This window comes from Orbicella faveolata, unplaced genomic scaffold (genome assembly GCF_042242905.1).
Source record: "Orbicella faveolata isolate gen_17 unplaced genomic scaffold, um_ofav_v1 contig_25, whole genome shotgun sequence".
In the NCBI taxonomy this organism is placed as follows: domain Eukaryota; kingdom Metazoa; phylum Cnidaria; class Anthozoa; order Scleractinia; family Merulinidae; genus Orbicella; species Orbicella faveolata.
Genome location: NW_028301553.1, coordinates 5,565,695 through 5,585,744, shown reverse-complemented (window position 1 = coordinate 5,585,744; position 20,050 = coordinate 5,565,695). Strand labels below are relative to the sequence as shown.

Sequence of the window (20,050 nt, the reverse complement as noted above, 5' to 3'; positions counted from 1 at the left end):
TGTAATTATATCGATTTTACTGAACGTTGTGGCTATGCTATGTATTCCGTACTTTTTGCACTGAATATGAGCTACTTCTACAGTAAAAGCTCACTAAATGTACTAAATGCACCATGCTGGGGGGGGGGGGGGGGGGGAGGAGGAGAAGTACATTGTTTAGGAATTATGACATAATGCATAATTGTCCAGTCAAAATTATTTCTTGTCTGAGCAAAAATAGATTTGATTGGACAACTTGACCAGTGCCAGCTGAGAAATTATTTCAAGCACTGAAGTTACAAAAACCATATATAGCAACCAAAAATCAAAATAAATTACATGGGTAGAGCAGCACATAGTGGAAAAATGAACTTGACAAGAAACTTTGACTAAGACCTAAACAGAGTTAATTGACAGAGATAATATTCTATATTACAAGTTCAGTGTTTATTGTGCTGTACGTGGTTCTAACTTTTACATCTGTGGATGAAACCCTAGTGTGTGACCATTCAAATGAAAGCTATTGAGCAGTACTTTCACTCAGCACTGTTTAGTATTCTGTACCAGGTGGTTCTAAGTCTATGTATGAAACCCTAGTGTGTGACCATTCAAGTGAAAGTTATTGAACAGTACTTTCCTGTGCTCTCACTGGCTATTAGGTCACGTAAGGTTGTTCTACTTTTTTAATTCTTGATGAAACCATAGATCAAATTTTAAAAGCTGTACATGCGTATTGCCATAAAAATTAAATTCCTTTCAGGGAGTTCCCACATTGTTTTTTTTCAGGGGTTGCCCCTTTACATTTTAGGAAGTTTGCGAATACTAGACACTCTTGAGTATGTACTTCCCACCAACAATGTACATATGTATTTGTACATTATTTATCAGTACTGTAATGTCTTGACAGAGAAAAGATAGAGCCCTTGGTAACAGCAAGAAATTTTGTCACTAAGAAACAAATTATTCAGTTGTGAAACAACTAAAAATTATAATGGAAATGTTAGATTTTGGGTTTAACTTAGTGCCTTTGTGGGGTAAACAAATTCTTATTCAACTTATTATCATGAGAAATCAAATTTTTTTGCCTTGTAGTAAGGTTTTCAGTTTCTACCAGCCCTTTCCAGGTGTCCATCTTCCAACATATAAGCAGGTTTGTACTTGTTGCTGCCGTCGTCATATTTTAAGGCAGGGTTTGGGGTTGTGTTGTGGGTGCTTCCCAGTGATGTGTATCCCTCATCATATAAACAGCAGTATGGAATACTGCACTCTCTGATCATAGACCACACATCAGCATGATGCCAATCCAAAATTGGATTTACCCTCATGTAGTGTGGCCAGTCTGGGTCTGTTGGAGAGAAAGTGCGTAGTGCATCTGAAAAAGGGTCATGCCTTCTAGTTCCCAACAAAATTGCTTTGATTGCAGGCTGAGTTTCTTTCAAAGTCTTCAGAGCTGCTTTGATATCTCCCATCATAGTTATGAGGTTCAAATTATACCTTTCAGTTGTTTCTGAGATAAACTCTTCTGCTTGTGGAAATGGTGAGTCATAGCGAATGTACAAAGCCTTCAGTTTTTGGGGTGGGGTTGACAGCTTATTAACCACAGCATGTAACATGTGCAACAGTACAGTGCAGTCCTTGCCACCATTGAAACTGATACACAATTCGTCCAAGGAATACAGCTGTAGAGTTTGCTGTATAATGGCCCATGCTCCTTTAACACAGGCACTCGTGTTTGACTCATCCTTGGGATCCAGTAGACAGTACACTTTTTCCATGTTCAGTACTCGCTTAGAGTCCTCATTTGGAGGTTGCCTGGATGGACCTGTTGAAAAAACAGAAATTAAAATACAACACTTAGATATTAACCAAGTGACAATATTTGCATTATTATTACATGGTTGCCACAGACACACTTATCAAAATTCCCTGACTTCTCCCTGACTTTTCCCTGACTTTTCCCTGATCAAAATAAAATTTCCCTGACCAACTAAATACAAAATGTCAGAACTAGCAGTGGCTTTTGGTATTAACTTAGAGCCCTCCTTTCCACTCATTGAATAAGACTGATAAGTTGCCATTCCTTCTCCATTAAGTAAAAATATCATTGTGACTCCAAATGTTTCTTCCAGCCTTCAATGGTATTAAGTCAGCTGTGCTATATTATTTCAATTTTCCCTGACTCAAAGTAAAATTCCCTAACTTTTTGCCGAGCTTGAAGAAGTTTTTTCCCCTGACCATTTCCTGACCTGTGGCAACCCTGTATTAAGCATAACAATGGCTGACTGACTGGCTTGGTTGGTCATTTGAAATTTTCACACACTTAAACCCTGGTAACTCAAACTCCCAAAGGAAATGGGATTTAAGATAGCCGATTGTAAATGACTGAAAAAATATATCCAAAAGAAATTTATTAGAATTTGAGACAGCCGTGGATTTGAGATACATGAAAATCAGGTCAAGATATCAAGGTTTAACTAAACTCAATAATTATACAGTGTAGGTTTCAGTTCTCCCACCCCTATCAACCCAGAATCCACCTTAGGAAGCCAAAGAGAAGAACATTACTACATGAGGAGTTAGTATTTTTGGATGTTGCACCTTTAACCTGTGATCAAGTCTTCTTATCTTTCACTGTGGTTGGAGAAGAAGAGAGATGGCTGAGGGCATGATCTCCTTAACCATCCCATTAGGGTAACATTTATTTTGTGATGAATTCCTTTTCCCTTGGAAAGGGGAAACACAGTAGCACATGACTTACAGTTTGGTATTGATGCATCAGCAACACCTCCTTCTGTCTTCACAATAAGGTCCTCAGGCAATCTTGCCAAAAGGTAGTGCCAGGCCTCCTCCAGGCCATTCACGCTGTCTGACTCCACGGTCAACTTGACCTTGAATTCTTGATTGCAGACATTAGGATACGATCCTAAATGTACGATCCCTTTAAATTTCTCATCCACCTCATCCAAAATAGAAACTACATCTGTTTCGTCTGCCGAGAGGAAAATCTTTCGCAGGAAAAAACGTTTCTTGGAGTTCGAAATTAATAGAAGGCTTTCTAGAACGCCAAACCCTTCTTCCAATAGCTGGGGGACACCAGGGAATACATACACGTTATGTGCAGAAATAAGCGGAAAATTGCTCGGTTTCCCAGACGAATCTTTTCCATAAGACAGCTTGACTGAGGAAGGGACACGGGCCATTTTCAGATGGGACGAGTTGATTTGATGTTCTGAAAGTTCATACACACCCGAAATCAACCTCACTAACTCTTCGTTGAGGACTACATCTTCCTCAAACGCTTTGGCGATTCCCTGCATTGTAACATCGTCGTGAGTAGGGCCAATTCCACCGGTGGTAATGACGACGGAAAATCGAGAAGAGAATTTTTTCACTTCACCAGCAATTTCATCGACATCGTCCGAAATGACCGACACTTTTCCCACCTTGACTCCTAAGGACCACAGCTTCTTCAGTAGAAAATAAGAATTCGTATCTTTTGTATGACCCTTTAAAATCTCGTCTCCAATAATGATGATTCCGGCTGTACATTTGAAGTCATCTTGCATCACTTCGTCCGCCATTTTGATTTGACACTCTAAAAAAAGATATCACGTGACTATAACTTTGGCAACCGAGTCAAACAAAGATGGCGGACTTTTTGCAAAATTTGCTAGACGAGACAAACATTTGCGAGGATTCGCAGATATGATTTTGTCCAGAATTGCACGTGAAAAAGTGGATCAGTTCCCGTTAGTAAGTTGTACTTTTTCTCTTGTTATATAAGAGTAGAGAATACTGGGTTATTTTGTAGTCAGAATTGACTTTTGCAGGCTGTGACTGCAGTGGGCGCGAATTCCAAATTTTCTACTTATCAACGAGCGTTTCACTCATAGCTTTCTTTTGTGAGATCGTGCTCACGTGAACTATAAACCCACTAAGCTGCACGCCGATGATTAACTCTTAAACTTATTGATTGGTGATACTGGCTAAAAATTTAAAGCCTTGCTCATTTCACAGTCAATTGTTACCAGTACAGCTTAATTTTTGGTGCTTTTCTTAGCTTTTGTGATGGATTGATCGATTCTGCGAAATATATTTTTATTGCCGATTTTACGTTTACAATTAGTGATTTGCAGCAGAGCTTGCTGAATTTTTGAAAGTAAGAATTGCTTCAGGCCAGAATCAGATATTTTTTACAATTCTGTGGCTCTGAGATTTGAGCTTAAGCTTAACTCACTAATTCAGATCACAGTTGCCACTCTAGATTTGGCCTTTGCAATGTGTTTCAGTTTGTTACAGTTGATTCTTATTGACCTAGATGTAATAATCTGGACATGAACATCTGTAGCCAATACTCACTGTGTATCTATGAAGAACCGGTTTACCCTAGACAGGAATTTTGGTATATCTCTGGTAAAATTGTTTCCTGTGTCAATTTTCATCTGTGCTTGGACTACCTATCTCCCTGGTCTATGCATGGGTGAAAGTGGATACAGATACCTATCTCTAAAAATTGTGCCATAACAGCAAATCCTTCACTAAGCATATTTCATTACTTGGCTGGATCCTGGCTTTGTTTTTCTTTTGAGCCAAGGCCAGCTGGTCTGCAGTGTATAGTTTGCTTCTCTTCCCAGTAGACCACGACACCCATAATTTCCCCTCCATTCTGAGTAACATTTTTGATGCCACAAGTTCTTTCGAAACCAATCAGTGCTGCTTGTTTCAAATTTACCACATGCTTGGTTTGAAACAAACTTGCAGCATCAACAACGTTACTCTAAGTGTGGCCAAAACAGCAAAGACATTAAAAGAGTTCGGCAAATAACTATCCATCTTACTTACAGTCAATAACCATTATATCTGGTAGATAACATTATTCACCACAGGAATACAACTAGCTGTAGACTGATTGTTTTTTGCTTTGACTTGTTTCTTTGACCATTAGAAACTATAACCTTGTCCAAATCTTAGAGATGGTTATCCTGACTGTTAATTAAGGTGATTCCCTAGTAAAAGAACCTGCCATAGATTTCCGATGAAACTTGGTATGCTGTTGTTACAGGACATGGAGTTATTTAAAACATAATAAAAAGAGGGGGTCACCATGCTTGTTTTCATACCACAATGCTGACAAATATGGTTATTCAGGTGACTTTTGGTAATCTCCGTTTGCAACAAATAAGCTTGATTATTTTTCAATGCAGTGCATTATATCGCACAGAGTTTGACTTTCTTTGATTGTTTATTCATCTACGTCCCAGAAAAAATGTCTTCAAACACCCTGCATTTTTTAATCCTTTAAAGGAAACATAATTTGGACATGTGCTGTTGGGCCCATTATGTCTCCCTCTGTAGAATTTATTTCATTTGCCAAAAAAGCAGCCATAGATTTCTGCTAATTTTTTTGTCAGTTATTGAGGATACTGTTCTCATTGAAATTATGCAATAAAAAATATAGGCCACCATGCTCGTTTAAGAGAAAAGAGCATTTATTTCGCTGTCAAGCTTAGCTTAAGGGAATTCTCTTTCGTTGTGTAAGTGTATCTGCTCATTTGCATGCGCTTATGACACAAAAAATCGTGCGCAGTAGGGATGCGCAATGTAATACTGAGGAATCACCTTTAGTTAATGCCAAACTACCCAGCAGGTACCTTATATGTAGTTAGAGTACGAAGGGAGCAGTGTATGATATTGTTACTGATGTCTCATACATGCATGTAATTGATCAAATGTTTGATTTTTCAGGAAAGTTATGAAGGCAAATAAGTACTTTTAACAACAACACAAGTGAAATATGGAGCTGGATGAGAGGCTGAGATGGATAGAGATTAGGGTGACGTCGTCCCTCAAACCACGAGCAGAAGAACTCAAGCATATGTTTACTAATGAAAAGAGCAGGTAAGACTTCAATACATATATAGTGTATACATATAGAGTAAATGTATACACTATTGAAGAAAAAGGAACCATGGAACATACAGTGTAGGAAAACAACCACAGGACTATGATGCATAGAGCTGATAGGGCAGTTGATTGCTCAGTCATTCAGATCATTGCAATTGATTATGCAAAGCAGTACTTAGCATTCTACTACTAATTACTATTTGTAGGAGTATGATTTAATTGACTCTTTCAAGTGTAACCACTTAATGTAACAACAACTTGAGACTGCACTAAGCATCTTTAATGTCAGTGACAAAATTGGTACCAACCATCTGCTTCTTCCTCTCTACCTTGGCAAAGGTCACAAGGAACCCCTGCTTAAGGCCTGGGACTGCCCTAAGCTGCGTGAAATGAAAAACCGCTGACCAGCATTGACTCAAGGTTAACTTTGCCTAAATTGCATTTAGCCCCACTATACTAGGTACTAGTAATGTTTACATAAATGAATTACTGTACATGAATTTAGTTGTATAATTTGTTACAAGTCATATTTTATCGAGGACATATTGAACCTGCTCACAGAAAGAAAGAAGATGAAAAGTAAAAACAAGCAATAAAAAAACCTAGTAGATGTTAGGTTCTCATGCATGAATCAGCAATGCAATAAGTTTTTGTGTAGTATGGGGATGTTGAAGTGAAGGGAGGGTATTTTCAGGGACCATAACCTGAGAGCATTGATTTCTTGGATGTAAAAGATGTCAACCAAAGGTTGGATAACTTGCTGTTATGTCTATAATGTCAAGTTGGAAACATCAAAATGGCATAAGGCCACTTTGGGCTGGAAACCTGCATAAAGACCCAATTTGTGTTTCCCATTCATGCTGTCAACCTTGTCTAAGGGACTGGCCAGGTAAGACTTCAAAAGGGGGCATTAGCTTTACTTGCAGGTCCTGGAGTAATCTTTGGTTGTATACATGTACAGGATATACTATTGAGGAAATACTGTGCATAGTCATGCAACATACAGAGTGGGAGAACAGCCACTGTAGACATACTGATACATATACATGTAGCTCGTAGTGCATGATTGTACAGTCAATCAGATTGTAGCATTTGATTATGTACAGTGTATACCTACTAGTAGCGTTCTACTAATAAATTATAGTAGGAGTGTGATTAATTGACTCCTACAAGAGTATAGCCACTTCGTGTAACCCAACCTGAGAGTGCACCAAGCACTTTTGTGTAAGTGACAGCCATCTGCTTCTTCCTCTCTTCCTTGACTTCAGGACCGAAATATATTCTACCCTCTTTCGACTGTAACATAGAAGAGAAAATGTGCAAAATACCCCTGACATGGTTCTTCAGATTGTCTGTGCATGAACTGTGTAATAAATAACTATATCTCATGAAGATTTATATGCCTTAGGGTATTCTCCAGCTCAATTCTTTCTATTTTGCTGATGAAATTCTCTTTTTCCCTAGGGAGGCTATGTTTGAATTCTGCAACAATGAAGAAGTGAAAAAACTGTTTATTTTCTCGTCAACCACTCCTGCTGGCAAAAACCTTGTAGCATCACTGAATCCACCCAGTGGCTTAAGAGAGAAGTCAGTTTACTTTGTGAAGATTCATGAAGCAGGAAAGCTGTCCAGGGACAACATTGTCACCGATGTGGCCTTCTGCGACTGTTCGTATCAACCCTTAAGTCATGCCAGTATTTTAACTAAAGATGTCTTCTTGCCGCTGCTGAGTATTGAGATGGGCGGAGGTGTCAGTGGAGACAAGTTGATGGACTTGGTGCACAGGATGGTTTCAGTCCTGCAGGTTGCCGAGGGCAGTTCAAAGGATCAGGTCACGCTACCCTTGCCATCCATTGAGGTGTTGTCAGAGGCTGCGGCATACAGTAGCAGACGACCAGCTGTCATTCATGTGCTGGAGACAGCTGTGGTTAATTGGATAAAGCAGATTAAGGTACATTACTGTATACCTGTATTGTGAATTTTAAGTCATTTTACAATGTTCATAGATTGCTACTTTTAAACATAGGCACGCAAGGCGTGCAAGAGTTATTTTTTTGTGAACTATAAGTCTCGGAGATAGGAGCATTCATGGAACTGTTTACTGTAATAATTTGGTTGATTTGACAAGTTTTTTGGTTGCGATGTACAGCAAGAAAGAAACTGGGAGTTTATGATGTACATACGATGTTACATGGGTAATGGTAAGATAACTAAATAGTAAGCCCTAAAATTGTTTGACCTAACAAACTATAGTAATCTGACACGTCTCCAGATTAATGTAGATACCATCTTATTTTCTAACAGGCAGTTTTTTCCGTTCTTTGATACAACCCACACTGTGATTGGTCTGACACGCGCACATGCATAACTCCCTCACTCACCGATCACGTAGCCCTTCCCCCGGGGGGGCAGACTTCCTTATATGGGCTATATAGGTCTGTGCAGCCCTGAAGGGTATGGTTTTTCAGCCGTTTTGGTCATAAATAGGGTATCAATTTTAGCTGATTTTGGTCATTTTGGTCATAAATAGGGTACAGTTTTTGCACTCTAGCCTTGATATGGGTATGCTTTAAGAAGAAGCCACTTTTTCATGATTATCGAAAAGAAAATCAACAAAAGCCTGTCACAAATTTATATGTTTACGGTAATTTAACATTGGTTTGAACTAGGGAGCTAATTATAACGCAGGTCTCAAACAGGGTTTTGATTTGAGGTTCAGGTTGTAAATAGGGTTTCGAATTTTTGGTCAGGTCATAAATAGGGTAAGGAATATCGCAGATTTGGGTCATAAATAGGGTAAGGGTTTTGGGAAGCGGGCCGCACACCCCCAACCAATTTTTCTGGGAGTACCCCCTCGGGAACCCTTCCAGCCCCCAAGAGGAATTTTTGCTCAAAAATACTCAAGTTAAAAAAACTTTTCGTATTTTACATGAGTTGTAAGTTTACCCTTTTTACACAACACAACGCAACAACGCTACTTCACCGAAAATTGAAAGAAAGGGAAAAAACCTCTCTGACACGTTGAAAGTCTGATTTAATTAAATTGCACTTTAACTTAGTGCCACACAGTCTTCAAAGAACATTTGAACAGTTTTCATACTTTTTACCTTTAAAAATATCGGACTGAAAAGAATGTCATAAAATGCCCTACTGCAGAAAAACACTCAAGAAATGAAAGCTTCTTTTTTGTTTAATATCCTGGGAACAATAGCCGATAACTTGTAAGCTCTAATTGAATTTACTCCCATATGAAAAACAAAAGTGTCGAGTTACCATTTGTAACTAAAAATAGCAAACATCTCGTGGGAACAAATGGTGATGATTCGTCAGCTCTAATTGATTTACTACCTTGTGAAAAACAAGAGTGTCAAATTACCCACTGTAACTAAAAAATAAAAATATCTCGTTATATTTGCATGCAATAAGAACAAAACAATCGTTACCTGCACTTACTATTGTAAACGTTAGAACTGCTTCAAATCTAAATAGTCTCGTCTCCTCTAAAACATGTCCTAAGAACTAGAACCGACGATTCATGACCTCTAATTGAATTAACTCCTTGTGAAAAACAAAAGTATCAAGTTACCCTTTGTAATTAAAAATAAAAATATCTCGTGCCATTTGCCTACTACTAACTCATGAACTGCTTCAAAACTTAAGACTCATCTCGTTCATAACTAGCCACCATTACACTGAAAATTATGCACTCTAAAACAACCCAATGTACGTATGTAACTGTCACACTCCCCTCCAAACCGGACTAAAAATCACAAACCAGCAACATACACGTCGCTCTTTATTTTTCAATTACCAAAGTCCTTGTGTTTATACATACCTTGTGTTTCTCACGTACCATTTACCTTTACAACAAGAAATTTGATTGGCTGTTCATAGTAGATCCAATCTGATTGGTGTGACATACATACATCTCTCACTCACTCACTCACTCACTCACTCACTCACTCACTCACTCACTCACTCACTCACTCACTCACTCACCCATTGACCCGTCCATAACATACCTGACGCGCCGACTAAGAGGTATTTTTTTTACAAAAAAATAACTCAAAAATGCTTGCAGTGATAATGATCTACATGTACATGTACAAGGTACAAGCAAATAGAGCTAATGAAAGAGGCCTGTTATGTATTTCATGGCTGAATGAGTGGGCAAGACAAAGCAAATTACTGTGTGGTGATTAGGTGCTAGGAAGTTTAGCAAGCATGCTAAGAATGATAACCCCATGTACATGTAGCCTACTTTGGATTGTCTGCTGTGTTCCTTAAGAAAAGGCTGCTTGGTTTGGGTTGTAGTGCAGTAGCCATCAGGCTGCTGTTCCTCTCATTTACTTGTACATGCATACAGAGCTCTGCACATAGAACCTTATGTAGAGGCAAAAGCGTACAGCATATCAATCCAGTTTCTTGTTTACAGGTGACGTTGAAGCTAGACCCAGAAACTGAAATAAAAAAGTTTGGTCCGAAACCAGGACCCCTGGATGAGATAGAGGTATGTTTAATTATTATTAAATTAACAGGGCTTTAAACTCATCATCAATAAATGAGCTTGGGCACTGATGCCTTAAAGTTGGTGGAGCTGGGAAATGCTCTAGCACAGGAGGTATCCATGGCAACCCTGCAAGTGACCACCACTGGGCACCGTCTAGCCTGTGAGCAGGCTAGGCACTGCCACTCTGACCTGCCAGTGGAAATGCTCATACATGAATTACCGTACATGAATTTAGTTGTATAATTTGTTACAAGTTGTATTTTATTGAGGATGTATTGAACCTGCCAACAGAAAGAAAGAAGATGAGAAGTGAAAAACAAGCAATAAAAAAAACCTAGTAGATGTTAGGTTCTCATGCATGAATCAGCAAATGCAACACGTTTTTGTGTTAGTATGGGGATGTTGAAGTGACGAAGGGAGGGTATTAACGGGGACCATAACCTGAGAGCATTGATTTCTTGGATGTAAAAATGTTAACCAAAGGGTGGATAACTTGCTTTTATGTCCATAATGTCAAGTTGGAAACATCAGAATGGTGTGAGTCCACTTTGGGCTGGAAACCTGCATAAAGACCCAATTTGCGGTTCCTATTCATGCTGTCGACCTTGTCTAAAGTTTATTTGGAGGGGGCAGGGGGGGGGGGAAGAAATGAAAAAGGAATGGTGAAGGCCTTCAGGATTATATGGTAGTGTTGAAAGGGGGGAGTATTTAAAGAGATCAGGGCTTTAAATCAGTAAGGTGTGACCAAAGAGGAATTCCAGTGGGTCAATAATAAATTATTAGACATCGGCAGAGCCTCGCCAAATCACGCGATGTTTTCTTGTTGTTATAGTAATGCAGTTGACCAGGCCTTTGACCCCGCAAGCCCTATATCTGGAACAATAAGAAATGGGCAGTGACTGTGGCTTAACTATTGCTTTGCATTTCTTGTTTATTTTTTTCTTCTCATCCATTCCGCAATGTAATTGTTGATTTAGATGTGGTCAGAGAGATTGGAGAAGATCACGTCAGTGAGTGAACAGCTCTGTTCACATGTGGCTCTCAACATCATGATGAATTTGGAAGATGCTCACAGTACATATGCTCAATCTTTTCACCTTGTAAAGAGAGAAATTGCAAAGGTCAGTACCAATATAGGCTTGATTACTAGCCATGCGTGCTGGGGGGTATAGTATTGTGTCTTTGATGTACAAGGAATGAAAATCACAAAAAGTGTTTAAAAGTATAATGACAGCAATTGAGTCGCAAGGCATTATTTAGATTCTGTAAAGTCAACCTTGTACTCTGAAGACTTCAGTGGGGTAAAGTTCTGGATTGATGACATTCTATAGGTCTGTGTGAATAATCAAGAGTTATTAAAATGGACTTTAGTAGGATTTAGAAAGTTAATTTGTTGGTCCCTGTGAATTGCAGCTTTCCAGAACTCTTACTTTTTGGTGGCTGGTACACTTTCAGTAGGTTGAAACTTCTTTCAGTCAAGCTTAATCTGTAAAATGAAAAATAATGTCAATCTGTCTCCCAGATTTTTTGGTATCAATATTATTATTGTACACGTAAGTGTGTTATGTAACTACAGGAATGACGTCAAGTCTCATTTTGCTTTTTTTCCCATGATGGATGCATCATGCTTCATCCTGTCTAGGACTTCTTGTCGATGTTTTGGTTCAGCTTGTCATAAATGATTTGTATTTGCTCACCTTGGCATGAGTTGTACAAGCCAAAATGTCTTCAGTTATGTGTGTACAGTTGTATTGATTTTTTTTATGGCTGTGTTTCTCACTGAGGTTGTTGTTTAAGAGATGCAGTAGTTACTTACAGAATGTCTTAAGAGGGGGATGCTTTCTGAAGGTTGTTACAACAGACTACGTGTACATGTAGATATAAGTGGATGATGATGAGAATCTCACTGATTGTCAAACACTTTAAAAAAGTGTTTATAAAATATTTTGTTGTGTTTTGTTTAAAAGGCAGAGGCAGAGACCAATGATAACCTTCAGTTTCTGAGTACACTTCTGCCATGGTTTGAGAAGCTTCACTATGCCACCAAATCTGCTGACATGGTGTCTGTTTTCCCTCCCTTGATGCACACTCTTTTTCTTGTATGGGTGTATTCAAGGTTGGTATTTAATCAACTACACTATTTAGCTACAAAGAAATTTACTGTCGAAAGTAGACTCTTAACCAATGGTGACTGCATTGGATTCATCAACTGACCTGTACATGTATAAATTTCAGTTTAACTATTTACATAATACCTCAAGTCTCACAAGTCTCACATTTTGAGTGTTCGTGAAGAGGATTTAATTACAGATTTGAACAACTAGTTAATTTATACTAAAACGATTTTATTATTTGTTCTTGATTTCTATGCATGATAGTTGACTTGAGCTCTGCCCTTATCAACTAGCATGCAATGGAAATCTCAAGCTCACAATCTCTTTGTTAATTATTTTTTCTCTGTATAAAATTACATTGTTGTAAGAATGCCTACAAATAAAGGCTGTTGTTGTCATTGTTATTCTGGATCCACAGGTCTGGGTTTAGCCCTGGCCAGGATTGATGTTTCTCTGGCTAAGACCCTTAAATCTTACAGTATTTCTTTTCACCCACAAGTATACATGGTTACCTAACCAGTGTTGGCAACCTGCCGATACTCTGCAATGGACTAGCATACAAATTGGCATATGCATGTAAATTAAACTGCTTTGCAAAATTTTGAAACAATGCGTGACTATCAAACAGTACTAATAAGGACTTCATAATTTCCTCATTCCACATTTTAAAACAGGTATTACCACGACAACAGAAACTTTACAAGATTGTTAACCATGCTATCAAATGAAGTTGTAGCCAGAGCAAGACAGTTGGTGGGAGAACATGTGCTGGAGAATTTGCTAGCGGTAGGCCATTTCTTTTAGTCTATGTACTTGTTATAAGCTAGTTAGTTTGAGCAAAAGTAAAAATCCTCTGGTGAAACTGTAACTGCCTGTGATGCTCTTGGGAGCAAAATAAGTGACCAATAGGAACGTGTACAGTAGCTGGATGCGCAGGGAAAGCGAGAGGACAGACGTTGAACCATGAAGAGCATTATACAAGCTGCAAGGTGTAGTTTAACTTTCCTGATCTTCCTATTGTCTGGAACACTTAAACTTGTACAAGTAAGGGTTTTCAGAAAGACTGTTGAATTGACTATATGTAGCTACTGGAAGAAGCAACTTGAAGAATCATGAAAAACTTTTTGCTTATATTCTAATGAAGATCTTTGTTAGTCAGTGTAACCAGTGTCAGATTCAAGCCACTGAAGGGAAGTCATTAATGAGAACCCTTTGAAAAGCATTTCATTACTGATTAATATGGTGTACCATTAACTTATGTGCTGTCTCACTTTCCAGTCTTACACCAGTTTGAAGGATGCTTTACGTGTGTGCGCAGCTTTCCGGGGTTGTTACCTGGACAAAAAGGACAGGGCCGATGAGACAAACCAACAAAGACTCTCAGAACAGTCAGGGACTAAGTGAGTGACTATAGAATTGATGCCTCTTACTCGGAAAAGAACGACAAAAAATTGATCGTGAAAATGATACTTTTCCAGGAATACTTCTTGGAATGTGGCTGCAAGTTGCAAATCTTGTGGGACATATCTTCAATATCTGTTTTTACAATAACTGTCTAATTTATCGCACGCTGATTGGCTCATTTTTATCATCAATAAGAGTACAATGTACAGATGGATAAAATTTTAATTTATGTAAGCTTTCAAGTTTAACTTTCAGCTGTCAAACTGCCAACTTTTTAACCAAATTTATTCCCAGCATTTGACCATTTTGGGGGATTGTTATTGTTAAAAACAAATTGAGGTCAGTTTCTTATGTGTCTGTCCTCTTATTGATGATAAATTTCGTCATACATGTAACATTGTCAAAGTTTACTGCAGAACCACTCGCCTGTGGCTCGTGGTTCCACAGCCACTTTGACAATGTTATGACACAATTTATCATCAATAAGAGCACAGATGCATAAAAAACTGACGTCAATTTGTTAAATGTTTGGCAGAATGTTTGGTAGTCATCATTTGTTTTGACCTCTTGTGACCAATCCAGTGACACACAGAGGTTTTGTTAAATGCTAGATGGTGCTGTCGCATGCTGGACAAAATCTTCCTTGTTCCCTCCATTGGCTTCTTTAGGCTGTCATAATGGGTAAAGAGTGAAAATTACGTGTAACATGAACTGTCCTTGATGGTTTTTGGATTTTTTTGTCTTTGCAGTATGGACAGTGGAGGCATTGTATGGCACAGTAAATTATACAATGACAGCTTGACACCCAAGACTACTAAGATCTTTAACCATCGCAACAGTTTGTCGGAAAGCAGCAACGGTCTGGACACCACAGAGCTGTGGACTGACTCTCCATGGCCTGCAAGAAACAATGCCTGTTTCACGACACTGAACAGTTTCATGGAGCGGTGTAATGATGTACTGGAGCTTGTTCAGACCACGCAGCATTTTGAGATGTTGACATGCACTGCAGAAGTTGGTGGGGCTGGTGGCAACAGTTTGGACAGTCAAGTGAAGGAAATACATCTGAAATTTCTGGAGGCTGTGCGGTCATTTCAGCAGATGCCTCATGTAAGATCACTGCTTCTTTAGCCCTTTTGTTCCCTTGGGAATAGTCAATCTGTGTAGCAGTTGACTTGGCCTGCTTGTGAGCCATGGTGACCTAATTGTTATTGGCCTGGACTAAGGCTTAGTGATCCGGTTGAAGCTCTGGCTGGCATGTTTTGTTCTTGAGCAAAACACTTTTCTCTCACAATAATGCCTCTCCCATCCCTGGCCACGTTTGTTCAAAGGATGCTACCTGCAAGATAAATTACTACTTGAACAAGCGTGGAAGAAAAAGTGTGCAGCACTTTAATCTTATTAAATATATATTTTTTTTCAGGATGTGCTGAATGCAAATGAAACTCAGGAGTTTGAAAGAGAATTTTTTGCTTTCCGTTCTGTGATAAGAGTAAGTTGAAGTTTTTCAATGGTATTAGTTTATGTGATGCCAACTTTATGTTCTGTCAAAGCAAATTGCCAGTGTGATATTATATTGTAGCTGAGAACATCTTATTTTTATGCTCCAGGAGTCAAAACTTTTGGTGTGTTTCTATCTTCAACCTGACGGTAATGGAACACTGTCCAAAAACATTTTTTGCCTAGATCAGCACAACAATAAACCTGGGAGTGTTAAGATTTGAGCAGCTGCAGAAGAAACAGCATTGTTAACTTTGTCAAGTCAGTTGTTGTAGATTAATAGTTTAGTGTTGCTTGTCAGGATTTAGAGCACAATCTGGCTGATGTTATGAGGCAAAGCTTCAAGCAGTGCTGGGACACAAGAGCCAAACTCAGGCTTCTGGAAGTATTTGAAGGAATTAGTGGACGAGAACTTGTTCAGGTGAGAATTATATAGAGTGAATCCGAGTTATACATTAGGGGTTTACAGTTTTAATAATCGTAATGTAACTTTAAGTTCCCTCTTGGTTATGTTCGTTACTCTCTCTCTATAATCTGGCTTATGCATTGCTGACCATGTGATGTAAAATCTATAGTCATCTCTTAAAAACAATGAGCATATTTCAAGAAGATCAAGAGCATAAAGCCTTGAAAACATTTTTTAATACCAGAATCTGGGTAACTTCTCGTTGCATTAGGTAGTTTAAATTATCGATGTACATGTACTAGGTGTTGGGCGTCATGACAGGCCAACGAAACTTCAACTCTTCAGCATTACATTTATTGGAATTAGCGGATGTGATTTCATAAAGGTGGTAGTGGGGTAGTACTGATCATGTTCCTTTCTTTGAATACCGCAGACCAGTTTGCGAGATACATTTACTGCTCTGGTGCATGGTTTCACCCAAGAGTTACTGGACATGAGGACGTTTTTTGAGTCACACATGGATTCACCTCCCTCTTATCCACACCTCCCGCCAGTTGCAAACAAGCTGCTTTGGTTGCGAGGGTTCAAAATACACATACAGGTAAACACTTAGTTGAAGTACTGCTCGTGCAGTAACCACATAGACATAACAGATGGCGTCGACAGCTTTGTACAGCACTCACAATTCCCACTCAACATACAAACGTTTTTGTATCAGTATTTTTCTAATTACATCCCAGCAGTCTATACAAAGGTTTGAAAATGAATGTCTTTCGCTAACAACCTTTGGCTCTTAGTTAGAATATATATGAAATGGAAACTTTAAAGGCTTATTGAGTAGTTGGGACCAGATAAAATGTGTCAGCAGAAGCTCGGGCAGAAGCTGTTGCTGTAGGTCGGTATGCAGATGATGATAATTCCAACTGTTTATTTCATTGACTTTAGGAGCCCATGTCACGGTTGCATCGTGTGTCCCCAGCATCTCTCAAGGGTGATGATGGATGGCGCCTGAGAGATACGTATTCAGATCTCATTAAAGACATTGAAAGGTAAGAAATGTTTAACAGTTGTTGATATATATATAAGTACGTACCCCTGCGTATGATGCACGTGTTATGTGCTGGGTAGGTCTCGTTCTCCATGAATCATTTTGTTGTTTTCGTGTGTATAGATGGTCACTTTTGACGATTAATGGTTTCTTCTAATAATAAACATAGCTTCAAACCAAATTTGCGCATTAAATGTTAGAAAACGCAGGCATAGAAATAAGGGTTTTTTTTAATACAGGCCTTTTACTGCGTTTTCGTGAGAAATCTGTTTTTAGCGTTGTGGTCTTTTCCGTAGGTGTGAAGCAGATACCATTCGCCACTGGCAAAGTACCATGGAGCCTGAACTCAGGGCCAAATTAAAACAGCCGCTACTGGTGAGGAGATAAAACTGTCGTTTACATGGCTGGTATTCAGTTAAAAAATATTTTTATTCTTACAGGGACTATCAACCATTTCCTTCAGGGGTTCGCTTTTCTGTAGGTAACAGGCTTGGCAACTGTGAACAACTCCATCACTGAGTACTTAGATATTGACTATCAGTTGATCAAAGGGTGTCTCATATTCTCGTGAATCAACTATATTTGAAACAGAAAGCTTCACCTTTCATTTAAAGATAGACAAAATACTCTGCGTGCAATGTTGTGGAAATGTAAAGTCAAAGCTCTATATTCACAAACTTTCTAGAGGGTTGAAATTCCAGTTCCAGTGGCACTGTGATTTAGGAATACTGCTAACGATCGTTTATGGACTAACAATCTTATTTTCATGAAAAGGTGTTGAAATGAGGTTATACCCACGTTTACTTGATAACGTTATATAAATATTTTTATTACACTCGATGCAAGAAACGTTTACTGTTACCACGACTCCATTGCGTGAACGAGGCTACACCATTGCCATAATGCTGCATATTATCTGTTCTTAACTTCAGATTGCAGAACCTCAGAGTGAAGGAACCAAACCCGCTTTGCATGTGAACTTTGACCCTGAGCTAATGCTTCTGCTAAGAGAGGTGCATTACCTGGGAGGGGAGCCATTCTTGGCCCGTCTTCCTGACCCGGCCCGTGTTCTGCTGAGATCAACAGATGACAGTCTTTTGAGGTCCACTGCAACAAGGCTTGACACGATTGTGTCTCGCTACAATTCTGTCATGACAAACATGAAGGAATTTGAGCAGCCTTTGTTTGAGAGGAAACTTGCCAAGATTGATGAGGTAGGGAAATAATGGCTATCAGTAACAATTTGTCTGAAAGCGTTCACAAGTTTAATGAATACCACTTAACGCTAGCGGACTAAAATTTGGCTAGAAGCTTGCAAAGAAAACAAAATTATGGGAATGGCTGGTATTACATGTGGGGTTGAAATTCAGAGATTGTCACTCCAGTCAATAAATGCCAATAACTATTGCTCATGATTTGTTTACTTCTCACTTTTAATACTTTAAGGTTGATGCCATTTTTCTTCCTAAATATCAGTTGTTAGGTCAAGGACTTCACGTGTACACATGGAAAACAGTTGAATCAGCGGATTTTGTTGAGCATGCGTCATACTTGGTGTGTGATGATCTCCATCGTAACCTGGGTGTGGTCCAAAGTAACTTCAGAGAAATCTGCAACGTTGCTGCATCATGGTCTGAGAATGGCCAGTTAGACGTCTTCAGTCCACGTGACTCCAGCAAGTCATTTTCAATGGACAAATTGCAGGAACAGCACAGGTCAGCCACAAAACCCAGACCTTTGGAAAATAAACATCGTTACCTCTATTTTATGCAGTTTCATGTATTTTTTATCCATATCTTCATTTATCCACTTTACACAAGTCTTCATTTCACGCCACATGTTAGATTGTGGCATTGAGCTTTAGCCTTGGAGATTTGCTGGACATATACCACGTATAAGGCTACTCCTTTTGCAATCTTGCTTACCACGATCTCATAACCAGACCACCCCAACGATACCTAGACCCGTTTTACTCCCGCTGGGAACACGGAATTTTCATTTTCTGAATATTTAACATGACGGCAGATCTTCATTTGTTTACGTATTTTTGTGTTTGTTCTTTTAGGATGATTCATGAGGCTCACAAGCATACAATAACAGTAGGGGGACATAGAATACATGCGTTGTTGCAATCTACGTTTGAGGTAAGGGCCATGAATTCAAGACCTCAAAGGGTGTGAGCAAAAGCACTGAAAAGCACAGAAAAAAACGTGCCTCACAAATAACTTTTTCTTTCTGACATCACAGGCAGTACAGATCAGCCGTGCCTCCCCTGCCTGGCAGAGTTACATCAAGTATGTCAGTGGAGTCGTGATGGAGGGATTAAAGGCATCTACGTGCACATCATTACGATCAATGTTGAACCAGATTGTCTTCTCCAACATGTCCCAGGCGAGTGTTCTTTGGGATTTGATTTTGTGATTCTGCTGTTATCTGCCATGGCAGGGAAAAAAGATGAGGATTTACAAAGTTCAGTTGTCTCGGAAAAAATCCTGTTTAATTCAAATTGGAACTACTTTCTTGGTCTCTTAATTTGCCCAAACGTGTATCGAAGACTGTTTCTTTTACTTTTGGTGGATGGGCCTAGCCTACAGAACAGGCGTAATTTTTTTTTGCGTATTTTAGGCGAACAAAGGCGAAAGCGAGGCGAAAGCGAGGCGAGCGCGAGGGGAGGAGCGCGAAAATAATTTTTTCGCGCTCTTCCCCTCGCGCGCGACTCGCGCTTCGCGCTTGCCGCGCTTTCGCCTCTGTTCGCCCAACATACACAAAAAAATAACGCCTGTTCTGCAGACTAGGATGGGCCATGCTCAGAATTATTAGAAGGGGCTGAGTAAGATTGCTTTTTGGGTTGGGCGCAGGGAGCTCTACGTTTACGTTAAAAATGCTACGGTAGTGTTAGATTTGCTGTAAACGTGTTATGTGATATTGCAGGATGCTGAGGTGCACCCCATATTGACCATTCGTTTGGAGCTGACTGGTTCCCAAGTGCTGTTTAACCCATCACTTGACGATAAATCTGCCTCATCTAGTGTGCAAGAGAGTGTGGAGGGATGGCTGAACGATTTTCTGGGACGTGGAGACTCTGTGAGGCCTTTGGATGAGGACTTAAAGGTACAATGTGACTTACCTGGTCGTTTTCCCAGATTGATGACGTTAATTTTCATAGTATATAATATATGTGTCAA

At 39.3% G+C, this 20,050-nt stretch overlaps 2 protein-coding genes across 3 annotated transcripts in view; one reads left to right on the top strand and one right to left on the bottom strand.

The window, feature by feature from the left end:
• Positions 1-404: 404 nt before the first annotated feature.
• Positions 405-3,594, bottom strand: LOC110064363 (bifunctional FAD diphosphatase/FAD synthase-like). Its single transcript, XM_020771413.2, has 2 exons — positions 2,738-3,594; positions 405-1,801 (listed from the first exon to the last, which is right to left on the bottom strand). Exons 1-2 carry the CDS (start codon positions 3,558-3,560, stop codon positions 1,080-1,082), a joined length of 1,545 nt encoding a protein of 514 aa, XP_020627072.2. The 5' UTR covers positions 3,561-3,594; the 3' UTR covers positions 405-1,079.
• A 5-nt stretch (positions 3,595-3,599) lies between these two features.
• Positions 3,600-20,050, top strand: part of LOC110064358 (uncharacterized) — a 59,067-nt gene continuing 42,616 nt past the window's right edge. Inside the window, exons 1-19 of one of the 2 annotated variants that reach the window (XM_089293932.1) lie at positions 3,600-3,728; positions 5,725-5,877; positions 7,348-7,834; positions 10,319-10,393; positions 11,371-11,514; positions 12,361-12,509; positions 13,182-13,293; positions 13,786-13,907; positions 14,661-15,021; positions 15,335-15,403; positions 15,713-15,832; positions 16,251-16,418; positions 16,763-16,866; positions 17,162-17,240; positions 17,798-18,079; positions 18,342-18,580; positions 18,931-19,009; positions 19,113-19,256; positions 19,797-19,976. In XM_089293932.1, the coding sequence (XP_089150058.1) occupies positions 5,774-5,877; positions 7,348-7,834; positions 10,319-10,393; positions 11,371-11,514; positions 12,361-12,509; positions 13,182-13,293; positions 13,786-13,907; positions 14,661-15,021; positions 15,335-15,403; positions 15,713-15,832; positions 16,251-16,418; positions 16,763-16,866; positions 17,162-17,240; positions 17,798-18,079; positions 18,342-18,580; positions 18,931-19,009; positions 19,113-19,256; positions 19,797-19,976 (3,018 nt within the window). In that variant the 5' untranslated portion in view covers positions 3,600-3,728; positions 5,725-5,773. Of the gene's footprint in view, positions 3,733-5,724; positions 5,878-7,347; positions 7,835-10,318; positions 10,394-11,370; positions 11,515-12,360; positions 12,510-13,181; positions 13,294-13,785; positions 13,908-14,660; positions 15,022-15,334; positions 15,404-15,712; positions 15,833-16,250; positions 16,419-16,762; positions 16,867-17,161; positions 17,241-17,797; positions 18,080-18,341; positions 18,581-18,930; positions 19,010-19,112; positions 19,257-19,796; positions 19,977-20,050 lie in introns of both variants that reach the window. The other variant, XM_089293931.1, reaches the window with a different exon arrangement.